The sequence below is a fragment of the Vombatus ursinus genome, unplaced genomic scaffold, assembly GCF_900497805.2.
Source record: "Vombatus ursinus unplaced genomic scaffold, bare-nosed wombat genome assembly UNPS02005659.1, whole genome shotgun sequence".
NCBI classification, from domain to species: Eukaryota; Metazoa; Chordata; class Mammalia; order Diprotodontia; family Vombatidae; genus Vombatus; species Vombatus ursinus.
In genome coordinates this window covers 272,175-299,373 of record NW_020945437.1, presented here as the reverse complement: position 1 = coordinate 299,373, position 27,199 = coordinate 272,175, and the positions used below count along the sequence as shown (strand labels likewise).

Sequence of the window (27,199 nt, the reverse complement as noted above, 5' to 3'; positions counted from 1 at the left end):
GTTACACAGAATCAAGACCAAGACATTGTCCCTGTGCACTGTTCTGATCATTCAAATGCCAGGAAGAACACTTCCTGGCAATGCAAACTTCATTCACTAGAAAAGAGTTCTTCTTACACCTTGGAAGCATGCCTAGAATTCAGGAGTGCAAGGCTCGGGTAAAGTCATTTTAGTGGAGATTTGTGGGATTATTAAAGCTAGCTTAGTTCCAAATGGGAGGAAAGGCTTTAATCACAGCATATTCTCAGTGCTGCTGTTCTGAAAAAGGAAGGAAGGAAACAAACATTTATTAAGTGCCTACTATGTGCCAGACACTGTGCTAAGCAGTTTATAAATACTATCTCATTTGACCTGCACAATAAACCTAGGAGGTTGGTGCTATTGTTATCCCCAATCTTATGGATGAAGAAACTGAGGCAAACAGATGACTTGCCCAGGGTCACACAGTTAGTGTCTAAGACTGGATTTATTTGTTTTTTTTTTTGTTTTGTTTTGTTTTGTTTTTTTTAGTGAGGCAATTGGGGTTAAGTGACTTGCCCAAGGTCACACAGCTAGTATGTGTCAAGTGTTTGGTCTGAGGCCGGATTTGAACTCAGGTCCTCCTGACTTCAGGGCTGGTGCTCTATCTACTGTGCCACCTTCTTGCCCCCTAAGACTGGACTTAAATTCACATTTTGTTGACTCCAGGCCCAGTGCTCTAGTCATTGTGTTACCGAGCTCCTGGAAGAATATAGCTCTGAGTCCAGGTGTCTGATCCAGCCCCTACAGGAAGCATGGAATTATAAGAAGCTGGCATTGGAATGGACTTTGAAGAAAATCTAATCCAAACCCCAAACTGCAAGTGAGAGGAAGTGAGCCAACTAGCTGGCTAATGCATGAAACATGACTTTGTGACTGTAAAAGCAGTACATAAACCTCAGTAATTATTTTTCTCATGTGTAAAATGGAGAGGTTGGATTAAACTGGACTAACGAGGAGCTGAAGGACCAAACCCATCCCAGGAGGGGCCAGGAGATGTGGACTTCACAAGTCTTCCATTACACTGCTATTGCTACTCTAACTTAACTACTCCAAACAAGGGGAAAACTCTGAGAATTTACATTCTCTCCACGGGCCTGGCTAAGGATTGGAGGGCAATTATTTCAAACACACAGGACGTTCCTATATCCAGCCAGGCCCCAAGACTTCACCAATCACTACCCTGTCCATGAGGCAAGAGTAGGGACTTGCTGTTTGTCCTCTTGTACATTCTTTCTCCATCCCACCATGCACTGCTAGGGGACTGATAATCAAATCGGCATTATCATTTATATTGTTAATGGTGGTTCCAGTCATTGGAAATCAGTGTTTAACCACCATATTTAACCACCAAATCACTAGTAACAGAAGAAATGCAAATCATGATGACTAAGGTTTCACCACACACCCAGCAAACTGGCTGAACTGACAGAAGATGTGAATGGTCAATGTTGAAGGGCTTGTGAAAAGACAGGCACCCTGAGCTACTACTTGGTGGAGCTGTGAAGTGCTCCAAATGTTCTAGATAGCAATTTGCGATTATGATAAGAAAGTGACTAAAATATTCATACCCTTTGAGCCAGAGATTTATCCTATTACCCAAGGAGGAAGATGGAAAGAGCAGTGGATAGAGTGCTGGGCTTGGAGCCAATTACTTAGACAATCCACCCACATTTATTGAACACTTGCTATTTAAAGACCTGAGTTCAAATCCTGTCTCAGACACTTACTAGCTGTGTGACTTTGGGCAATTGCCTCTCTGTGACCCAATTTCCTCATTTGTAAAAAGAAGGTTTTGGGAATGATGGCCCTACGGTTCCCTTTTGGCTCTATGTCCATTCCAAATGTTCACATGAACTATCTGTGCCCCACCTGTGGTAGAGTCTTCCGAGCTCATACTGTTCTGATCAGCCACAGTCAGACACACTGTACCCTGACCCCAACACAGGGATGTCATTTTGGTCCCCTTTAAGTACGAAGGACAACAACCAACCAACATCTATGATCCTATGATACTACCAAGTACATGATTAAAAAGAAAACCTCATCCATACACACCAAAATGTTTATAGCCACACTTTTTGCCATAGTGAAGAAGTGGAAAGAACCGGTCATTGACTGGGGAATGCTGAAATAATCTGTGGCACATGAATGCAATGGAATGTTACTGCCCTGGGTAAAAAAAAAAAAAAAAGTGATGAATAAACAGACACACAGGAAAGGTGAAATCATCAGTATGACCCTTCAATTGAGGCAAGCAAGGTCCCTGCTCCAGACCAGTGTCTCAGAGGGCTCCCACGCTATGGAGGACCCTGTTCACCACAGGCACAAAAAAGCTGTTGAGGTGGCCAAGAGGGCAAAGAATTAGAAATTGAGAGGATACTCATCAATTGAGAAATGGCTGAACAAGTTGTGGTATGTGATTATGATGGAATACTGTTGTGCCATGGTAAATGATGAATGGGATGCTCTGGGAAAAGCCTGAAGAAACTTGCATGCGCTGATGTAAAGTGAAATGTACTGTGTACAAAGTAACAGCAATATTGTAAGATGATCAGCTGTGAATGACTTAACTATTCCCAGCAATACAACCATCCAAGACAACTCTAAGGGACCTAACGATGAAAAATGCTATCCATCCCCAGAGAAAGAATTGACGGTGTCTAAATACAGATTGAAGCACACTTTTTTTTGGTTTCCTTTATTTTTCTTGAGTTTTTTTGGTCTGTTTTCTTTCATAACATGACTATTATGGAAATGTTTTGCATGACTACACATGTATAATCTATATCAAATTGATTGCCTTCTCAATGGGAATGGGGGTGGGGAGGGAGGAAGTAAGAGAATTCAGAACTCAAAGTTTGGAAAATGAATGATAAAAATTGTTTTTATATGTAAGTGGGGAAAAATGAAATACTAAAAAAATTGTTTTAAAAGAGATAGCCAAGAGTCCCAGAAAATATTCCATATTCTCCCAACACAACCCTTTTCACTGAATGACCTAAGTGCTCATAGATTTAACGCTCATTGTTATCTGTCACGATTTACTTTGAAAATACAATGGATCCAGTTGACTGAATATATTGTTGTAGATGATAAATTTGATAATAACATAAATGCACACAAATGTGCACAGCAACAACGTATGGGTAAGAATCTTACGTGCTACTGAGACAACTTTATAAGATAAAGGGACAATGATCGCTAATGCTATGCTAGCAGTCAAAAACTTGAGTTTGTAGGGTGCACAACATTGATGGTAATAGGCCAATTTTTTGAACTGAAGTAAATATCAAAACACTGTTGCTGAATTTAAGGATTTTCTTTTGACATCTCATATACATTTCAGGTTTATGACATAAAAACATCATGTTGCAGTTTGAGACTATTATAATCTTAAATATTGATATTAGTAGCATACTCTCTATGTTCCGAGAAGCTAATTGCTTTTGATGTCCTGTATTTTTTTCTTAGGATTTCTAATATGTCCTGTAATGGCTGCTTAAAAATTCTAGGCCAGGGGTAGGGAACCTGTGGTCTCGAGGCCAGTTCTAGTCACTTTACCTAAATTATATAATGTCCACCCCTGTTCTAGGCACTTTACCTAAATTCTTATAATTAGCAAAACAAGCTACTATTTCTTCAAATTTGCTTTTAAATAAATATATCACAATCATTAATGTTATGACTGCAATAGTAATAAACTTAAGGTTAAGCATGTTCCTGTCTAAAGATGAGACACATAGTTATCATCAAGGTGTGTATGTGCACTGACTCATCACATGTATAGGATGTTGTCTTCTGTTATGTACAGTTATGTCAGACGCTGAATAGTTTCAGTACTTTGCACTTTTACATGTTTGTACGTGTTTAAATTGCTGTAAACAATAGTGGGGGGAAAAAAAACCCTGAAAGGTATAGTGAAATTTTCTACATCAAAATATTGTTCTAAGTTTGTATCAGTAATTAAAATATAAGTCCCACTAAATTCAATTTTCTTAAATTATAATTTTGATGTATTTTGTATATTTAATACAAAGTGATTATTTTAACTTTGAGGAAGATAGGGTTATTTTATCTGAGATTTCAAAAAACAGGACATTATCTAACACACAATGTCAGCATTCCATTCTCTGCTTTATATGTACTACCAACACAACAAAAAATAATAATAAATAATTTAAAATTTAGCATAAGAGGCAATAAAAGTTATCTTTCAAATGATCTGCTTCACGAAAATGAATATAATTATCAGGGTCTTCTATGAAGGGCTTTTTTTTTCACCTGAAAAGCTCCAAAACAGAGTTTCCCCAACATTAAATTTTTATTCATTATGTTATACTCTTTGACATACACTGTTACAAAAAGGGAAACATTTTCAGTTTTTCTTGGATTATTAATATTAGGGAATCATAAGGAGCTGGGTGGTGTATTCTAATTTCCTAACTTCTGTGTATCAGTTATGAATGGTGCTGAAAACACTTTCTGAAAATGAAACTATGGCTATCTGTGGCATCTTGAAGGACTGTGAACAGCAAATGAGGTGAGCCATCATGATGTAAACTGTTTTCCTGGAATATCTGACTATTACTATTACAAATAGTGAGGAGGTTGGGAGATGGACTCATTCTTTGCCTTCCAGTGGTCATGCATGTTATATAGAATTGTAATGCCGGTGGTCATGTGACCAACAATAGTAATCCAAATTTAGACAGTCATCTCAGCTCTGTACAGTGACGTGGCAGAGTGAATAGACTGCCAGGCCTAGAATCAGGAAGACTTATCTTCCTGAGTTCAAATATGGCCTTAGGCACTTTCTAGCTGTGTGACCCTGGGCAAGTCACTTAACTCTGTTTGCCTCAGTTTCCTCATCTATAAAATGATCTGAAGAAGGAAATGGCAAACCACTCCAGTTTTCTTTGCCAAGAAAACCCCAAATGGGTTCTGACAAAGAGTCAGACAGGGCTGAAATGCCTGAACAACAATGACACACAGTTCAGTGCTTTAAATCACAATACGTTTTATGAAAAGGACTATGAGTAGTAACTGCACTGCTTTTTTCTTGCTGTGGGAGATATGAAATTAGCTAGGCATTATGCATTTGACAATAAAGAACATGAAGAGATGGTTTCTGGACCTGAATACAAAGAGATACCGCGTGGACACTACAAGGACTCTTCATGTACATCCACTGGACAATCAACAAATACTAAATAAATCTTATTTACCCATTGATACATTTTGTGATACACTTCTAAACCAAATTATTGATATAAGCAGCCCTGCCCCAATATTTTCCCTTGCCCCCTGACCACTCTAGAGGTGACCCCAGAAATGATGCCAAGTGAAATAAGCACAGTCAAGGCTATAACAATGGAAATGGAAACAGAAATGGAAAGAACAGTCAAATAATTGAAATGGAATTTAGTGAAATTAGAAGGACCAGTCTTGGTCAAAAAGCTATGAGAATATACCTTCCTTTCTTCTTTGTAGAGGTAAGGGACACCACATATAATGTTAGTCAGTCAATAAACATTTATTAAATGTCTACTATGTGCCAGGAAAATGTTCTATGTGCTGGGAATACAAAAAAAGGTAAAAGACAGTCTAGTCTCAAGGAGCTCAAGTCAAACTAGATTGAGATGTTGGTTAATTTTATTACACTTTTTTTTCCCACCTCTTTTTTATTCTTTGTTATAAAGGACAGCTTTCTGGGAGAGGGGGTGAAGAGTGATATATTGGAAAATCTAGATGACATTAAAAAAAGATATCAATGAAAAAATTTTAAATGGTTTTTTAATATATACATTTCTCTCCACTAGAATATAAATTCCATGAGGACGGGGACTTTCTCCCCTACCTCCCCTTTGTATTTCTATTACCTAACACAATGCTTGGCACATAGCAGGTATTTGAAAAATATCCGAAATGAAACTGAAATGAAAGAATAAAATAGGAGAGTATTGAGATATCTAAAAGTATATGATGGGGAGCATAATTGATGAGCCACAAGAATTTGTAGGGTGGCTTCTGGTCATAAGTGGATAAGTTCATGAGCTGGAGGGAGGGAAGTGTGCAGATAGCCTCCAAGTATCCTCCCCTCTTCACAATGGAAATGTCCACAGGTCAGGAAGAAGCAGGAACCAAACCAGGCTCTACAATTAATTGTCAACAACTTATTGGGAGAGTAGCATGGCAAAAATGATACAGTGTTGGACTTGGGAAGAACTAGATTAAAGTCTTGCCTCTGACATTTGCTGGCTGTGTGATGGATGATGGGGAAGTCATTAACTTCTCTGAGCCCTGGTTTTCTCATCTGTAAAACCAGGATCATAATATTTGTACTATCTCTATGAATACTGTGCCTTTCAGCACCATGGTCACCACCAAGGGCTGTTGTGTGGCTCCAAGAGATATAAAACATGTAAAGGTTTTTGCAAGCATTAAAATGATACTATAATAGTACTGTGATTATTATTCTGTGCCTATGGTTCAATGGAAAAAGTACTGAACATAAAATCACAGGACCTGAGTTCAAATCCTGCCACTTATTACCTGTGACATCTTGGGTGGGTAATTTAACCTCTCTCAAACTAAGTTTCCTCATCTTTGAAATGAGGAGGTTGGACTAGATGACTTCTAAAGTTCCTTCTAATTCTAATGTATTATAATTGGTTTCCTTTGTAATTCTATGTAGCATATTGTATGCATTTAAAATATTATTCTGAGAAAATAACACCTTAAAAAACAGCCTAACCCAAATGGCAAAAGAGGTCCAAAAAGCCAATGAGGAGAAGAATGCCCTTAAAAGCAAACTTAGCCAAATGGAAAAGGAAGTCCAAAAGCTTACTGAAGAAAATACTTCCTTAAAAATTAGAATGGAGAAATTGGAAGAGAGGAACAATTTGAGAAATCAAGGCACTGTAACACTAATAAAAAGGAATGAAAAAATAGAAGAGAATGTGAAATATCCCATTGGAAAAACAACTGAACTGGAAAATAGATCCAGGAGAGAGAACTTAAAAATTATTGGACTATCTGAAAGCCATGATCAAAAAAAGAGCCTGGACGTCATCTTTCAAGAAATGATCAAGGAAAACTGCCCTGATATTTTAGAACCAGAGGGCAAAATAGAAATTGAAAGAATCCACCAATCACCTCTGAAAGAGATCCCCAAAAGAAAACTCCTAGGAATGTTGTAGCCAAATTCTAGAATTCCCAGGTCAAGTTGAAGATATTGCAAGCAGTCAGAAGGAAACAATTCAAGTATTGTGGAAACACAACCAGGATAACACAAGATTTAGCAGCTTCTACATTAAGGGTCCAGAGGGCATGGAGTATGATATTCCGGAGGGCAAAGGAATTAGGACTACAACCTAGAATCACCTACCCAGCAAAACTGAGTATAATCCTTCAGGGTAAAAAATGGTCATTCAATGAAATAGAGGACTTTCAAGCATTCCTGTGGAAAAGACCAGAGCTGAATAGAAAATTTGACCTTCAAATACAAGACTTAAGTGAAACATGGAAGAGGTAAACAGGAAAGAGAAATCATAAGAGACTTATTAAGGTTGAACTGTTTACATTCCTGCAGGGAAAGATGATATTTGTAAGTCATGAGTCCTTTGTCAGTATTAGGGTAGAGGGAGGGAAAAAATTATATGTTTGTATAGATAGATAGAGGACACAGGCTGAGTTGAAGATAAAGGGATATCTGGAAAATAAAATTAAAGGGTGGGAGAAGATTATACTGGGAGAAGGAGAAAGGGAGAAGTGGAATGAGGTAAAATATCTCACATGAAACAGACAAGAAAAGGCTTTTACAGTGGAGGGGAAATGGGGGAAGGTGAGAGGGAAGGAGTGAATCTTATTCTCATAGGATTTGGCTTAAGGAGGGAATAACATACACAATGGGGTATGGAAATCTATCTTACTCTACAGGAAAATAAGGGGGGAAGGGGACAAGAGAACAGGGGGTTGATAGAGGGGAGGACAGATTGAGGGAGGGGTTAATCAAAAGCAAACACTTCTGAGGAGGGACAGGATCAAAAGAGAGAATAGATTAAATGGGGGGTAGGATAGGAGGAAGGGAAATATACTTAGTTTTTCACAACAAGACTACTATGGAAGTGTTTTGCATGACGACACATCTATAACCTGTATCAAGATGCTTGCCTTTTCAATGAGGGTGGGTGGGAAGGGAGGAAGGGAGAAAATTTGTAATCCAAAGTTTTAAAAACACTTGTTAAAAATAAAAAAAAAAAATTTAAAAAAAAATATTATTCTGAGAAGGGGCTCCTGGCTTCATCAGCACTGCACAGAAAAGGCTGAGAGCCCCTAATCTGGAGCAGTGACTCAATGAGTAAGTGATCTATCTCTAAATTCACTTCCACTAATAGTCCTAACCTTCTCTGCTTCCTGCAATAAGCTGTTAGTCTGATGCTATGCCCTCACTGGCAAACAGTACAAGGTTATGTTGCCAGAGGCTGATGTGCAAGCCACCAGTGAAACCTGTCAACTGACCTCATTACTGACCACCTCCAGGAAGGTACAGCAGCCTTAGAAAAAGACATGCCCCCTCTTCTCAGTCTGCCACAGGGCTTAGGACACAGCAGTTTCAAACAATTTGTGCCCATACATGCTAATAAAACAAATAAAGCTTCTTGAGAGGGTCAGCTATCTAAAGTGGTTGTAAATAACTCAGAGTCTAACCGTGCAGGGTGACTCATGTTCAGCTCACACGAACATATATGAAAACCACCTTCTGCTCCCAATGAGACAGCAGAGTATAATGAAGGAAAGGGACAGATGTTTCTTCATTCTCTGCATCAGCCCAAAAAACCAAGTGAAAAGAAAAGCAGAAGGAGTTGGCTATACACAGGTTTTAGCACAATGCTTGGCACATAGTCAGTACTTAATAAATGCTTTTCCACTCACTTATTCATTGATTTATTCATACGAACTAGAGCATCCTCTTAGGCTGCTCAGAAACACCAAGTCATTTGCCAGCCCCTTTTGCTACCAGACAAGCTTTAATATTAAACAAACCACTGTTTAAACAGTAAATATTCATGTGAGCCACTTGATTATCAAAAGCTGTAACAAATATGCAGTACAAATGGGCTTACAATAGACACTCATCCTTTCTGCCAGTCCCATGAATATCATCGCTTTCAGCACCATGACTACCACCAAGCAGCCATTCAGAAATGTGCCTGTGCATCAGGAAAGGTTTTCAAAGACATAGCCTGTGTGGTTCTGAAACTGATGGAGGCCCCCATGGCTCTCATGGTATGGCTCAGGGTACCATAGTTACATGGTACTCTCAGCAATTCACCAGAACCAAGTCAGGTTTCCATTTCTGGTGACACAGTGAAAAATAAATGCTAGCACAAAAAGGATAAAAATGACAGACAAAAAGGAATGGCTCAAAAGGAAAAAGGGGGGAGCAAATTTTATCTTTCCTATTCATTATTCAAGGCTATCAGTGGCCATGCTCTCATTGGGTATGTCCCATCCAGAGTTGTGACGTTCATTTCTTCCAGGCCCTTTGCAGCACACACTAGACATGTCATCCTGTAAAAATTTCCTGCTTCCACTTAGAAAGCCACTTTCTCCTCATCCATCAGAGCGAGGCCGTGCCTGCTGATTATCACAGCATCTGCAGTGTTTCCCCTTGGGCCAGAATACTGCTGTTTCTGTAGGCTTTCCTTTATACTGCTCCTGTTTCCTCCAGTGACTTATTTAAGATGCAAACTGTTCTCCATTCTACTAACCTTTGCAGTACTAATGCAGAAGGGGAGCTGGATGACAGTCAAGGTTTTTGTTTGGTCCATTTCATTTTAACTTCCACGTGTTTCATAGCAATTAAAGAAAACAGAAAAAGATGTGAAATTCCATATGACCTCTGAGAATCCATAGTGAATTTGCTCCTAGTACAATGCAAACTCTTTGCAAACAGGGGGAGTTTTCATGTTTTTTCTTTAAATCCCCCATGCCTGGAACAGTAGGCACTTAATAAATGCTTGTTGAATTGACCTCTCTCAAAAAGGACTGGGCTATTAAATAAAAAATAGCAATTCTGAAAAATCCTTACAGTATAATGTCGAAGAAGAAAATCAGTCCTAAACTGAAATCTCTCATCTGAAAAACAAGATCAAATGACCAATTTCTAGTCTCACTTCACCTAAAAAGAATACTGAATTTTTACAAAGTGCCTTGATATCCTTAAAATAGAGCTCTTAACCAAGACATTAATAAAAATAAATGCTTAAATGAAGGAGCTACTGGGGTATAATCAGGCTGTTTCTTAAGGGAGATGTACTGAATTTTTTAGTTTCTAGCTTTAATTTAAAAAAAAAACCTCAAAGAAATGTTATGGAAATTTCAATAAAAGATTCAATTTAATTAGAACTGCAGTTGTATGAACATGTGTTTCAAGAGAACCTCAGGGAACACCATATAACATTTAGTGATGTTAGGTACAAAAGAAGCAGGACTGGTATATTAACTCTGTCCTAAACTCATTAGTTAGTTTCAAACCTGAATCACAAAAATGGTAGTCAAATGAGGGTTGATGTTGTCACGTCATGGCAACAAGATATAGCCCCATTGACTGAAGGATCAGCTGCCTCGACCTCCTAGGGCTGTGCTCCGTGACTAGGCTTTAGCACCCTTGCAGATGTGTGCTGCCCAGCTGTCCTTCTCCTAATGATATAATGACTTTCATTTGATGGGAACTGGCCATAGTGAACCTGCTGCCTCATGAAATTGAGATAGGACACAGGCTCTTTCAAAATGATGATAAATTAATGGATCAAATGGCCATCCCAGGTGGTTACCTGCCACATGGTAAGTAGGTTCTTGCCACCAGGGCTTCCAACACATTTCTCACCTCTTACCAAAAAAGAAAAAAGGAAAAAAAAAGCCTTTTTCTGCTTCACAAAGAATGATATTTTGAAAAGATGCCTTGAAACACATTTCCTAATCCAATTCACAGCATGGCTTGGTAGATGGAGTACTGGACTTGGAGTCAGAAGGTTGACTCTAGCCTCAGATGTTTAATAGCAGAGTGATTAAAAATAAATGACAACCTTTAACTTCACCTTAACCCCTCTAAGCCTTTCTCATCTATAAAATAAGCCTAATAATAGCACCTACCTCACAGGAGGCTGTGAGGATCAATTAAGATATTATATACAAAACCCTTTGCAAACCACAACGTATTATGCAAATAGGAACCATTATTATTATTTTAACTGTTTAATATAGTGACTGGATGAAGAGAAAACAAACCACAAATACAATCCTAGGCTGCACAAATAAAAAATCCAGGTAGAACAAGGGAAGTAAATGTCTTGATATACTCTGCCCTGGCCAGACATCTGGAGTGTTGTGCTTAGTTTTGAGAAACATATTTTAAGAGGGACCCCGATAAACTCAAATGTATCCAGGAAAAAGAAAGTAGGACGTTGCAAGGTCTGTAAGCCATGCCATAACAAGGAATGATTCAAAGAACATGAAGTATTTAGCCTGGAGAAGTGAAAATTAAGGTTCAAATGAGAGCTGACTTCAAGGACTTAAAAGGCTGACATATGAAAAAATAATTGGACTTATCTGAGGCCCAATTAGAAGCAATGGAAAGCTGGGATGGGACCAGTATCTACTAGGGTTCCATCTTCCCCTCTACTCCCCCACCAAAAAAAAAAAAAAAACAAAAACCCAATATGAGTTAGGCTAGTTTCCTCATCACCAATTCAGAGCGCTAAAGGCTCAAGCCTCTCCTCCCTTGATGAAGTTTCCTGGTAGCCTCTGGTCATATTGATAAACTTCATGTACACTTCAGGGCATAACAAAAAGGGTTCACTAGGAATCCCAGGCCTTAGGGTTTGGCAGCTTTCATAAGATCCAGAGTCACCACACTCTACCCTGTAGACCAGAAGCATTTCCAGATGGAGATAATGGAGTCATGCCTCTCCAGGTTTCAGTGCAAAGTGTCCGTCCTATGCTATGTAAACAGCTATGTAAACCTCCTTTTATTTACTGTTGAATGACCTATGATCATTTTGCAGAGCCTGATCTAACAGGACCCCAGCAGGAGTCAAACCTGCTCCTAACAAAAGCAATGGATACGAGTTCCAGGGACATGGATCTGTCCCAATTTGACCAGGACTTTATATATATATATATTGAAAGAAATAATTATTTCTCTCTTATATTAATAACCAATTATTAATTGAGATTAAGTTTTTTCCTTTCTATTTCCTCATTTGGAAATAAATTCCTGTAAATTATTTAGCCAGTCTCTGAAGGATATTGCTGATAGATGAGATTGCCTAAATCCTTGGGGTACTCCACCCAACTAGGAGACCTTATAAACAGAATCCAGTCTAACTGAGGTCTTCCCTTAGGAAATAAGCCCCTGTCTGTCCTTGGAACCTTCCATTAGAATGTAGGGCGACCCAGCTATGAAGGTGAAAACCAACCCAGAGAATTCTGGGTGCAGATGGATTCTTTTGCCCAGATTGCTGGAGGTGGCTGAGTCTCATAATTAGGTCATGTTTTCTGCAGGAGTTGCTGAAGACTTTTTGCCCACCTCCTCATTAATACGTCTACCCCCTCATTGATTGTTAACCAATCAGAGTTGATTTCCACCCCCAGGATATGCCCTTTTCCACGGACTTTTTAAACATTCTGTATTCTCCAGGAAGGGTTTTTGGTTTATGAGAGAAAGGCAAATGACCATCACTTAATTATCTGCTAGCTGTAATTAATAAAATTGATTATTAATGATCCAGAAGTTATGTCTCTCAAACTTTTCATATGTCACAATATCTAACAAAAACTGAAGCTATGTGGTGCTTGGTTAGGAATCAGGGTGTGTGAACATGATGTCCTACCCAGGATAAACTGACCATCTAGAATCTCATCATCATGCTGATAGCTCAGCTTCCTAACTCCCTCAGCTTCCTCTCCCCTCTGATTGGATGGTGGAGCCCTAAACTCCTCCTACAGCTTTCCTTTACAGAGGGTTGGGATCTAAACTTTCCAGCCAACTCTCCACTTTCTCCAGCTCTACTTGGTTTGAACTCTGCAAAACATGATGCCCTATGGCAAAGAACTGGAAATTGAGAGGATGCCCATTAACTGGGGAATGACTGGACAAGTTGTGTTATATGAATGTAATGGAATACTATTGTGCTACAAGAAATGATGAGCAGGCAGATTTCAGAAAAACCTGGAAAGACTTGTATGAACTGATACTGAGTGAAGTGAGCAGAACCAAGAGAACATTGTACACAGTAACAGCCACCTTGTGTGATGACTACCATTGATAGACATAGCCCTGCTCACCAATGTAAGGATTTAAGACATCCTCAAAGGTCTCATGTTAGAAAAAGCTATCTACAAAGAACTATGGAGTTGAATGCATACTATTTGCTATTTTTTTCTTCCATTTTGTTTTGTTTTCTCTTTCTTGTGGTTCCTCCTATTGGTTCTAATTCTTCCTTACAACATCAAAAATGTGAAAATATGTTCAATAGGAATGTATGTGTATCGCCTATATCAGATTCCATGCTGTTTTGGGGAGGGAGGTGGGGAAGGAGGGGGAGAAAAATTTAAAACCCAAAAGTTTATGGAATGATTGTTGATAAATCAGAATAAATTAATAAAAAAAAAGTGATGCCCTTGCCGGGTACCCCATCCCCTAATATGTCCCCTTTCCCCCCCAGTCTTCATTTGTATTCATTAGATAGAGAACTCCATCAGGGCAGGGACTGTCCTTTTTCTTATTTGTATCTTCAGCACTTAGGGCAGTGCCTGGGAATACAGCGGGCTTAATAAATGTTTATTGAATTGGATTGAATTGAATTGAATCAGGGTATGTGAATGGTCCAGACTGCTAGAACTTCTTTACAGGTCCTAGTAATCTTTCTAGTCTCCAGAGTAAATTTCCTAATGAGAGCTGTCCCCAAGTGGTATAGACTGTTATTGTGAGAAGTGAACTTCTCGCTACTTCAAGGGTTTTATCAGAGGTTAGATGACCATTTGTGAAGGAGGTTGTAAAGAATATTCCTTCCTATACTACATAGGAGGATGGATTAGTGTATCTCAGGGCCCTTCCAATTCCAAGTCTTTCCCAAGACCCCAGACACTGTACCTTAGTACACACACTACAGCCCTTGATCCCAGAAGCTCACAACTGACAACCACTACCACCCTGGCTATGCCCCTTTTCTTTAGAAATAAATAGCTAACAAGATACTGAATGAATGAATGAGTCAAGTAGGCCAGGGGAGCTGGAATAAGACAAATGAGTCTCTACTAAATGGACAACCACTGGAGCAAATCCTAATCAATTGTCTTTTGATTAGCTGAAAACACCACCCTTTTAAGCATATGATTTCTACAGAATTTGAAGCTGATATTCATAAAGCACCTTTAACTCTAAGGGATGAAAATGTTTCCTAACACCAAAGGACAAAAAGGACAACAACAGACAATTAAATACTCATGAAGAGTTGGCTCTTGCTTCACAGCCGTATAACGAAATAGAAAATTGTCTAAAGGAACAAATATCCTAAAGATAGTCATAGAATCGTGTCTATATATATAATATATATAGATATAGATATATAACAGATATAGATATAGATATAGATATAGATATAGATATATAACAGATATAGATATAGATTATAAAATCAATAGATTTAGCACTGGAAGGGTCATGAGAGGTCATTGAGTCCAACCCTCTTATTTTACAGAAGAAGAAAGTGAGGACCAGGTTGTTGCTGTTCACTCATTCAGTTATGTCTGACTCTTCATAACCCCATGAACCACAGCACTCCAATACTGTCCTTGGAGTTTTCTTGGCAAAGATACTAGAGTGGTTTCCCTCTCCGGTGGATTAAGGCAAACAGGGTTAAGTGATTTGCCCAAGGTCACAGAGCTAGTAAGTGTCTGAGGCTGGATTTGAACTCGGGTTTTCCTGACTCCAGACCCAGCGCTCTGGGAACTGTGGCCCCGCCATCTAGCTGTGGCTGAAGACCAAGTAGGTTAAATAATTTGCCTAAGGGTACTTAGAGCACATGCTGGAGCTGGGTTTCAAACTTAGGTGTCATAAATTGAAAGCTTGTCCCCTTTCCACTGCTCCATGCCAGACAAATTATTTTTCTGTCTGAATTCCCCTGTCCCAGTGTGTTTTCCACTTGTGGGAGGCCAACCAGTTGTTAGTAAATATACAATTTTTTACAATTTGAAAGAAAAAAAGGGAACCAAAAAAGTGAATGATCAAGTAAACAAAAAAGAGACTAAATCACAAATTAAGCCACAAAGTCTAAACTATTTGCATAGTGATACAATTTATTTTCTCCCCTGTGTTTCATCTCTATGTACACTGCTGTTCTGATTCTGCTTTCTTCACTCTGTACCAGTCTGTTTTTCCATATTTGTCATTTTTAAGTTCAATAGTATTCCCTAAATATTAATTTATTCTCCCTATTTCTTTCACTGGGGGGGGGGGGTGGGCAGCGAGATTGCAGCTTCTCATCCTTGAGTGGGTCAGAAGAAACTTCTCAGAACTGAGATAGGAGATAGATTGTGAGTAGAGGGAAAGGAGAGGAGAGGCCCAGAGAAGAATAAATATTGTGTGCAAAGGCAGAAAGGTACTAAGCAAGTTTCCTTTAACCCTCCTAAGGAAGTAGGCAGAAGGTTAAGAGGCAAAGAGCAAGAGGGCCTAAGTACTGAGAAGTAGAAGACCTTGATATAAAGGGCTATTCTATAGGAGGACTTCATTATAATACAGCTGATTCGGGATTTTGGGGTGGTTTTTTTTTTGGATGTGCTACAGGTCAATAAAAACTTACCATAAACCATACTGGGCTTTCCCCCATGGCAATTCTGCAAAATAGGGAATGCTACAATATTTTTCACTGGGTAGCCTACATACCCTCTGAGTCACACTGAATTTGGAATCTGAAGACCTAGAATTTTACCAGTGGGGATGCTCTTTCCACCAAGGCAGATTACAGTCTATTGCAGAACGGAAGTTCTTAATCTAGGGTTAACCTATCAACTTGTTTTTAAAAATACTTTGTTTAACTGTATTTCAATATAATTTTTGGTTTCCTTTGTAACCCTTTGTATTTTTACATTTAAATACAGTTTTCTGAGAAGGGGTCCACAGGCTTCACCAGATTGCAAAAAGGGTCCATGACACCAAAAAATTAAAAACCCCTGCTCTGCCTAATCTTTTAAGCTGCTGGAGAATAAGAGGGGTTAAATGACATGTCCACAGTTACATAATTACTGTATCTGAGGCTCAGTTGAACCCGTTTTCTCATTGCAGCATAGCTCAGGCACTGGGTTTGGAATCAAGATCTGGCTTGAAATCCCACTTCTGGAGAGGATTCTGGGAAGATGGTGGAGTAGGTCAGAAAAATTTCAAGCTCTCAAGATTTTCCTCCACAAAAGAAATAAAATAGCACCTCTAGGTGAACACAGAGCGGTGAAAACAAATAAGAGTAGGGGCAGAAGAGGGGTCCTCCTGGGACAATGGGAGAAGATCTGAAGAAAAATTCCGGACAAGATTTCCTCCCTGTGAAGAGGAAACACCTCCAGGCTAGGGTCCACTTCAAGTATAAGTGGACAAGCTGCTTAAACGACAAGCGGCAAGCCCTGGGGTTAGCTGGTTTGGCAGGCTGCCTCGGCCCCAGCTACTGGAACTTTTACCCCCAGGACAGCGAGGGCACACACCTGGTAAGTGCAGAAGCAGTGGGGTGGGGATGCCTCTGTTGTGGGCACTTACAGGACGCTGGAGGTCTTGGTTTGAATTCAAGGTCAGAAGGGTGAATTGAAGAGGATTAGAGGCACCATCCTTCATACCCCAGGACTAGAGGTGATTATAAAAACTAAATTATTACAAAAAAAAAAATGCACAGGCAAAGGATAAAGAATCCGACCACAGAGAGATATTATGGGAATAGAGAAGATCGGGGTTCGTCTTCAGAGGAGGATACTGAAGCAAAGAAACCCTCTTCTACCCCAAAGAGTAATGTCAAATGGTCACCTGCCCAAAGAGAACTCATTAAAAAACTTAAAAAAGACTTTAAAAATCAAATGTGAGAGACCAAGGAAAAACTAAAAAGAAAAGTAAGAATAATATAAGAAAAACAAGATTATGAAAAGAAAGTCAACCAATTAGAACAGGAGATCCAGAATCTCAAGGAAGAAAATGACTCCTTGAAAATCAGAATTGGGCAAGAGGGAAGCCAGCAAAGTCATAAGAGATGAAGAAACAAAACAAAAAACAAAAACAAAATATAAAGAATGAAAAAATAGAAGAGAATGTGAAACATCTCATAAGAAAAACTACAGATCTAGAGAACAGATCAAAAAGACAAAACATAAGAATAATTGGGCTACCTGAAAGTTCTGATAAAAAAAAGAATCTTGATACAATAATACAAAAATAATTAATGAAAATTGTCCTGAAGCATTAGAATGAGAGGGGAAGGCAGAAATAGAAAAAAATCCACCTATCACCACCTGAAAGAGATTCTATGAGGAAAACTCACAGGAATATTATAATCAAATTTCAAAACCCCCGATCAAGGACAAAATATTACAAGCAACAAGAAAAAAACAATTTACATATGGTGATACCACAATTAGAATCACACAAGACCTAGCAGTGGCGACACTGAAAGAGGGCAGGTCTTGGAACACTGTATATTGAAGAACAAGAGAACTGTACTTCCAGCCAAAAATATCATTTCCAGCAAAGCTAAGCGTAATTCTGAACAGAAAAAAAATGGACATTTGATCAATTGTCAGACTTTCAGATCTTTGTTAAAAAAAAACCCTGAACTCAATAGAAGATTCAACATACAAGAGCCAAGAGAAATACAAGGTACATACTAATGACCGATTGCAAGGGGCTAAATAAAGATAGAATGTTTACCTTTTATGTTTGAAAAATGTAAAACCTATGTCTAAGATTGTTACTAGTAATTAGGTAACTTACAAGAAAGATTGGGGTAGACCTGAGTATGATACGCCTTCAAAAAGTAAAACCATTCAAGTACAGCTAAAAGAGTAACTATCTTTTACAAATGAAGTGCAAGAGGAAGAACCAATACAGAGGAATTAGATGGGGGAGGGGGGCTGTTAGTTCTGGAGACCTACTGTCATTGGGAATGGGTTTAAGAGGGGAAATACATATACATCTAGAAGAGTATAAAAGTCTCCTAAATTTAGAAAGAAATAGAACTCTAAGGGAATAGGGAGGGGGGAGGAGGATAAAGGAGGTATCTTTAGAGGGTAGAGTGTGGAAATAGGTTAAAAGGGAGATATAGAAGAGATTTTAGATTTAGGGGAAAGGGTGGAGTGGGGGTAGGTTAAGTAATAGGAGGAGGTAGCAGGTAGAAGTAAAGTAGAGGAGTTAGGAGAGAAAGGAAAAATAAAGAGATATGCACAAGCATAAAAACAAAGATTAGGAGTAGAATCTCTTAGGGACAGTATATGAATGTATATGTATGTATGTGTATGTAGGTATAACTGTATGTATATATCAATACCTATATATAAATATATCCAATGCTTAACTGTAGCCTTGGGGTGGTGGGTAGGGGGAAAAAGAATAAAGTAAAAAGTGTACAGCAGAGAACAAAAGAAAATCTACAAGGAAGCAAAGAAAAGAAGGATAGCTTTCAACATAATGAACATTATTTAATATATAGGCTTTCTTGAAATGAAAAGTTATTACTATATAATGTGAATCCTTTCCTATGTTCTGCTGTGCACATGACATTTTTTTTTGTTTTTTCTTATTTTATATTTAAGTTTATGTTTCTTTTTCTTATCATGTATTTAAGTTTTAGCATTTGTCTAAAATTAAAAGAAATCCCACTTCTGATACCTTCTAGATGTATGAGCAAGTATATAACTTTAAGCAAGTTATGTAACTGCTGTGCCTCAGTTTCCTCACTTGTAAAATGAAGTTGTACTTGATGGCCTTCCCTCATTACACGAGGCTTTGCCTCTCACCAAGATAAAAACAAATACAAGGTGCCCACATACACACACACACACACACACACACACACACACACACAATGTTGTATAGGGTTGTTGCTTGTAATCACATGGCTTCAAAAGACTGATTTCCAGGTGCCTGGTTTGTTTTCAGACTGTCCAAAAGTCCTAGCACATGATCTCGCCTTTGTGAACAGGTTCCCAGGGCAGAGTTCTGGGATGTGACTGTTCATCTTTGACAGCAGTGACCTTGCCTCAGCTTCCTGACAGGCCTCGTGGTCTCCTGGAGGCCTCTTTTGGACACAGCATTCCACAGCTGCTCTACTTTGATTAGACAAGCAGGGCCAATGGAGAGAAAGAGTCCGTGGATTACATATAACATCCACTCATGTCTATCACAGAGTCACAGAGAGAGTGAGGCAGACAATAGGACAGCAAGAGAGAGGAAGAATAAGGTGTAGGGAAGGGGAAGATTGGGCTTTATGACTCATAGGACCCATAGGATTTAGAGCTGGTAAAGATCTTACACACTACCCTAACCTCAGCATTTTCCAGATAAGGAAACTGAGGCCCAGAGAAGGAAATTGATTTGCCTAACGTGACCCAAATAGTAAACAATAGAGCCAGGGGTCTGAACATAGGCCCCCTGATTCCAAATCTGTTTTAATACTGAGATAAAATATAACATAACATAACAATTTTAGGGCAGCTAAATGACTTCTTCATGAGGTCAAATCCAGCCTCAGACGCTTACTAGCTGTGTGACCCTGGGCAAGTCACTTAAGCCTGTTTGCCTCAGTTTCCTCATCTGTAAAATGAGTTAGAGAAGGAAATGGTAAACCACCTCTGTATCTTTGCCAAGAAAACTCCAAATGGGATCATGAAGAGTTGGAAACAACTGAAAAATGAGTGAACAATAAATATAATTTAAAAATATAATACCTAAACTGGAATCAAACCAGAGTAAGAAAGTGATACAAATATCTCTAAAAAACATCGATGCAAAAACTTTAAATAAAACATTAGCAAAGTGGCTGCAGCAACATATCACAAAGATTATGCACTATGACCAGCTTTGATATTTATAATGTGTGGATTTATTTATGTAAAGAGAACTGGGCTGCCCAGTGGGTAGAAAAGGGAGAAACAGGGACACATCTTTGTAAAATGCTTAACACAGGGGCATCTAGGTGCATAGAGCACCGGCCCTGAGTTCAAGTTCCGCCTCAGATGCTTGACACTAGCTGTGTGACCCTGGGCAAGTCACTTAACCGTGACTGCCTCCCAAAAAAACAATCAAAATGCTTAACTCAGTCTTTTCTCATGAGCTGCACTGTTCAGTGTTTCCTTGAAGGATTCTAGCAATTTTTGACAAGGGGGTAAATCACCCCTTACTTAATACTGCAGGAACACTGCTAGTTTAGAAATTCTAAGCAACATAACGAAACCAAGGAGGACACAATAGAAAGGGAAGTCCCATTCAAAAGAACTGCAAAATGCATAAAACAGTTGGGAGCCACCAATCTACCAGTGAACAAACAAGATCTGCATAGGTACAATTACATTAATCAAGCTGCCAAGGCGATATTTAAGAAAACTGAATATCAAAATTTACTTGGAAGACCAAGAAGTCTAGAATCTCCAGAAAAACAATGGAGAGGGAGCAGGTGGTGCAGTGGATGGAGGACCAGCCCTGGAGTCAGGAGGAGCTGAGTTCAAATCAGGCCTCAGACACATAACAATCACCAGCTGTGTGACCTTGGGCAAGTCACTTAACTCCAAAAAATAATAATGAAGGGAAAAAAAAGTAGGAATGAAGGTAGGTCTAAAATTAGGCTATAACACAGGGGCCATCAAGATTATTTAGTACAGGTTAAAAAATAGAAAAGCAGATCAGTGGGACAGATTAAATAAAGAATCAGAATCAAATGAATTCTTTATTTGGCAAGAACTGCGGGGAAAACTGGAAAGTGACTTGGCAGAAATGAGGCTTATACTCCTATCTAATACCCTATCCCACAATAAGTTCAAAATGGTGACTTGAATATCTTTTTTTTAAATAGAAAACAAGATTAGGCACCTGACATGATGACTAGGGAGAAGAGTTCTTAACTAAACCAGAGACAGAGATGATCACAAAAGAAAAATATCACATTACATGTCAGTTATGTGAAATTAAGGGAACTTTTGGTTAAGGTGGTGACATGAAAGATTACAGAGATGCCCATCTCTGGCATATATACTCCAGTAGGATCTGAAAAGAGCACTGATTGATAGAGGGCAATGATAACGAAAACGGAAAAGAGGCAGAAATAAGTTGCTCCATTCAGTCCAAAGGTACAAAGCCAGAAGGCAGCAGATGTGTGGGAGAAGAGGCCTCCGAGGGAAGCTTAGAGTGAGCTTCAGTTAATGAACCAGAAGCCTGCAGGGCAATCAATGGGAAAGGAGTCACACCAAGATGCCAACACAAACTCCAGGAAACAGACCTGAATCTAGCCATTGCTAAGAATTCTCAAGAAGGAAAGTTTTCCCATAGCCCCTCCAACCTTTTCCTTTTTCTTTAAAAACTATTCAATTTTTTTTTCCAATTACATGTAATGATAGTTTTCAGCATTCAATTTTGTAAGATTTTGAGCTCCAAATTTTTCCCCCTCCCCAAGACAGCAAGAAATCTGATATAATACATGTATAATGTATATATGTATGTACTATATAATGTAATATAGTAATGTACAATCATGTTAAATATATTCCCATGTTACTCATTCTATGAAATAAGAATCAGAACAAAAGAGGAAAACCATGAAGAAAAACAAAAACAAAAACAAGTGAAAATAGTATGCTTCAATCTGCATTCAGACTCCACAGTTCTCTCTCCCCTCCAATCTTTTTCATTTTCTGTTTTTGTCAGCTTTGCCAATCTGCTGGGTGAGATGATGAAGTTTAGGGTGGCTTTAATGTGTATTTCTCTTATCAGTGATTTGGAGTATTTTTTTCATATGGCTATATATAACTTGGATTTCTTTCTTAAGAACTACTTGTTAATATCCTTTGGCCATTTTTCAGTTGGGGAATTACTTCTTATAAATTTTAATCAGATCTTTATACATCTTGCAAAAGACATATTGCAGAAACTTGCTACAAAGCTGTTTTTCCACTTAACTATTTCCCTTTTAATCCCAGTTGCGTTTATTTCTTTGTGCACACCTTTTTAAATTTTATGTAATCAAAATTGTATATCTTATCTTCTGTGATCTTCTCTAACCCCTGTTTGGTCAGGAATTCCTCTCCTGTCTATAGGTCTGAGGGGTAATTTATTTTGCTTCACTAATTGTTTATGTGACCTTTTTTACTTATGGGTCATTTACCCATTTGGAGATTATCTTGTCATATGATGTGAGATGATGGCCTAAACACAATTTCTGTCAGATTTCTGTCCAGTTTTCCCAGCAATTTTTGTCAAACAGTGAGTTCTTTCCTTTGTAACTGGAGTCTTAGGGTTTATCAAATAATAGGTTTATTTGCTTCTCTACATTGTGTACTTACTCTGTTCCACCGAACAACTTCTATTTTTTAACAAGTAACAAACTGTTTTGATGATTATTGCTTTGTAGTAAAATAAAAGGTCTGGTACTGTTAGGCCCCCTTCCTTTCTACCTTTTTCATTCCCTTGAGATTCTTGACCTTTTTTCTTCTAGATGACTTTTGTTAATTTTTTTATAGCTCTATGAAATAATTTGATTGGTGTGATATCGAATAAGTAAATTAATTTATATAGTATTGTCATTTTTATTATATTAGCTCTGCCTACCTGTGGGCATTTAACATTTCTCCAATTATTTAAACTTGTCTCTCCACTGTAAAGATTATTTTGTACTTGTATTCCTATATGTGTATATCTTAGTAGGTAGACTTCCAGGTATATTACAAAGTCTGTAGAAATTAAATTGGAACTTTTCCATCTCTTCTTGCTGAGTTTTGTTGGTAATATACAAAAATGCTGATAATTTGTATGGATTTATTTTATATCTTGCAACTTTGCTGAAGTTATTGTTTTGATTATTTTTAATTGGCTTTCTAAGGATCTGTAGTAAACCATCATATTATTTGCAAAGAAAGTCTTTCTTCTTTACCTATTCCTTCAACTTCTTTTTCTTGTATTATGGTTATAGCCAGTATTTGTACCACATATTAGAGAAAAGCAGTCATCCTTGCTTTACTTCTGATCTTACTAGAAACACTTCCATTACATAAGTTCTTGTTCTTAGTTTTAGAAAAACATGCCTTATTATGTTAAGGAAAGGTCCATTTTTCCTATGTTTTCTAGTTCTGTTTTTTTAAAATAGGAATATGTGTTATATTTTATTAAAGCTTTTTTCTGACCTTACTGATTTTTTGTTGTTCATGTTAACATGGTACATTTTGTTGACAATTTCCTATTATTTAGCCAACCCTAATTTTTTTTTTTTGAGGCAATTAGAGTTAAGTGACTTGCCCAGAATCACACAGCTAGTGAGTGTTAAGTGTCTGAGGCCACATTTGAACTCAGGTCCTCTTGACTCCAGGGCTAGTGCTCTATCCACTGTGCCACCTAGCTGCCCCAAACCCTGAATTTCCAGTATAAATCGAACCCATCATAGTGTATAATCTTTGTGACATGTTGCTATAGTCACTTTGCTTATGTTTTATTTAAGGTTTTTGCTTTGATACTCATTATGGATATTGGTACTTAATTTTCTTTCTGTTTTGACCTGCTTTGGTTTAGATGTTATATATATTTTATTATGTTATGTTACATCATATATATTAGGACTACATTTGGAGAATTTTATAGGACCCCTTCCTTTCCTATTTTTTTCAAATAGTTTTTGTAATACTGAAATTAACTATTTTTGAAATGTTTGCTAGGATTTGTTTGTAAAATCATCTGCCTCCCCCCCTTTTACCTTTGGGAGCTTGTTCAATTTCCCCTCTTTCTTTTCTAATCTTTGCTTTAAAGGATGGCTTTCTGGATTAGGCAGTGAGGGATATGTTGTGAAATAAAGGTGATGTAAAAACAAAAGATAGAAATGTTTTTTTAAAAATCATCTTAAAGAACATTGGATGTGACAGTCAGAACTGAGTTTTCATTCCTGATTAGCCACTTGCTAGGAAACCAATGCAAAGGTGGAAGGGGCTGTAACAATCATCTATTCTAACCCATTACCACCATTTTGCAGAAGAAACTAAGCCTCAAGAGAGAGAAGACATTTCTCGTCAATGTCACACAGATAACAAGTAGAAGAGTCATAATTAGAACACAGGTCCTCTCCAGTACTTATTCTGTAGCAACACTAACCTTCTCTAGGCTTCAGTTTTTTCATCTGGAAAATCTGGATATTAATATTAAGTGGTCTCTAAAGTCTTTCCAGCTCTAACACCTACGATCCGATGACTATACAGTAGCTAAGATCCCCTCTCACATCTCCATCTCTTCCTCTCACCTTTCATTTTTGATATTTTGTGATTCTAGGAAAGTGTTGGGAGGAAATAGTTGGGATTTTTATGGCAGATATCATTACCTTATATTTCTTCCCCAAACCCACCCCTTTTCCAGATGTCCCTATTAGTAAAGAGGTCACCACCATCTCTATAGGGACGCAGGCTCTCCTAACAGTATCATTTTTAACTCCTCACCTCACATATCTGAACAATCGCTAAATCTTGTCAGGTCTATCTCCACTTTTTTTCACATGTCCCCTTTTCTCCACTCCTACTGCTACCATTCAAGTTCATGCCACATCACCTCTCATCTGGACTATTGCAATAGCCTCCTCATTGATCTTCCTGTGGTGGCTCTTTCCAACTGTCCTCTCTATAACTACCAAAGTGATTTTCCTAAAGCCCAAGTCATTCCCTTACTCAGTAAATGTCACTGGCTCCTTATTGATTCTAGGATACATTTTTTCATCTTTAACTCCTTTTAAAATTTAAATGATAGGATAAAATGATAGGCTTGGGATAGCTAAATAGCTCTATCAGCCCATGAGTTGCCATCACCTGTTGAATCTTGTATAAATTTCTTCTTTCAGCATTCAAAGTCCTTCAAAGTTTATCTCCACACTACGTATCCAACACTACCTCCCACTATGCCTTTTCATATACCGTATTCCCCAGCTACCCCAACTCCACTACTATTTCCCAAAAACATGGCTTGTACTTTCCAGACTTCCTCTTAGGCTTTGTCCACTTGATCCCATCTTCCTGAAATGCCCTTCTACCAATCAATCAACATGTATTTATTAAGTGTCTACTACATAGCTGGCATATCTTCTAGGTACTGGGGGTATAAGTACAGAAAATGAAACAAGCCCTAGCAATGGAATACTACTGGATCATAAGAAATTATGAAGGGGATCGTTTCAGAGAAACCTAGGAAGACTCTATAAGAACCAATGCATAGTAAAGTGTGCAGAACCAGGAGAACAATTTATTTGATAATAACACTGTAAAACCAAACAGCTCTGAAAGACCTTTAGAACTAGGATCAGTACAATGACCAACCATGAGTCCAGAGGGCTAATGATGAAATATACTACCTATCTCATGACAGAAAGGTGATAGAAAGTGAGCTGTAGAATGAAACACATCTTTTGGACATAGACAATGAAAGAATTTGTACTTTCTCTATAACTATGTATATTTGTTACAAGGGTTTTGTTTCTCTCTCTCTCTCTCTCTCTCTCCCAAAGGAGAAGGGGTGTGGGGAAAGAAAATACAATTTTGCTCATTGAAAAAATTAAATTAAAAAGAGAAAGTAACAGGTTAAAATTTTAAAATGAAGCTCTAATAGAGATTTGCAGTTTCATATACTGTCTTCTCTGTTCTATTTTGCATGTAGGAACACTTATTTTTTGCGTGTGTGGTTTAAAGGTGGAATAAAAAATATATAATGTTTAAAACTGGAAAACAATCCCTACTTGCAATGAGCATACACTCTAATAGGGGAGATAAGTACGTATAATCATACATGCAGCATGAATATAAAGTTCATTAATACAAATATATGCAGAGTAATTAAATACAAGGTAGTTTGGGAGGGAGGAAGGGCACTAGAACTTGGGGGGAATCAGGGAAGTGTTCATGCTTTACATCGGGTTTGTTTATGTTTGTTTTTTATTTATTGGTCTTGATCTCTGAAATCACTAGGGTAACCAACACTTAGTGAGGAAACTCCCAACACTAACGCAGATTGGCATCTGCTCCCCTACGGTATTAGAAAGTTGCTCAGGCTTGCTCAACCAGTGGGTACCAGAAGAGGGACTGGAACGCAAGGCTTCACGCCTCTCAGGCTCCTGTTTGTTACACACACACTACGATGCCCCAAATGTGGGTGCAGTGGGCAGCCTAGGGTGAGCGGCCTCCTTCTCGGCTGGCAGAATCCCACTGTGTAGGAGGCGCACTACTCTGGCCTCGGTCTGTGCCGAGGGCTCCCGGTAAAGGGCTCCGGCCTCCGTGCGCAGGGGAAGGCACAGCTCTGGTCTCAGCGCAGCAGCATCCTCCGGGCGCGCCAAGTAATCCCGGCCCAGGAAGGAAGAAGGGACTGCACCGAAGGCGGCAGGCCTCCACTCACTTACCAGCGTGAAATGCACCAGGGCGTCGTAGCAGAGCCAGACCAGCACCCAGCGGTCAGCAGAGCTCGCCCCGCAGCCCAGACTGCTGCCCAGGGCGTAGCCCGCCGCCAGCTGCGCGGCACACAGGAGCAGCGAGCCGGCCGCCGCCGGGCTGCTCAGCTCCGCGGGCCACAGGGTCATCCTGGCCAGCGCGCAGGCCCGTTCCCAGGGAGAGAGAGGAATGGAGGGGCAGGAGCTGAGGCAGAACCCGGGAGAGAGGCAGGAGGCTGGTGATAGAAAGAGACAGGGGAAGGGGAGAAAGCCTGCGCCTAGAAGCCCGCCCCAAAGAGGAGGGGCGTGGGGAAGGAGAGGGAAGTAGGTAGGGACCCGCCACACAGGCTCTAGGAACGGCCACAGACGGGTTTTTTCGTCTTTGTTCTCTGTTCTCCCTCCCTCCCCTCCGGTGGAAAATCAGGCTTCATCTTCTCGCCTAATTTACCTTTCAGGTTCCTTCCCACCCCGTATGTACTTTGAAGAATTCAATAGGGCGG

At 38.9% G+C, this 27,199-nt stretch overlaps 1 protein-coding gene across 1 annotated transcript in view; it reads right to left on the bottom strand.

The window, feature by feature from the left end:
• Positions 1-26,962, bottom strand: part of EBPL (EBP like) — a 43,768-nt gene extending 16,806 nt beyond the window's left edge. Inside the window, exon 1 of the mRNA XM_027848294.1 lies at positions 26,673-26,962. Coding sequence (XP_027704095.1) covers positions 26,673-26,849 — 177 coding nt within the window. The 5' untranslated portion in view covers positions 26,850-26,962. The remainder of the gene's footprint in view (positions 1-26,672) is intronic.
• Between the last annotated feature and the right edge of the window lie 237 nt (positions 26,963-27,199).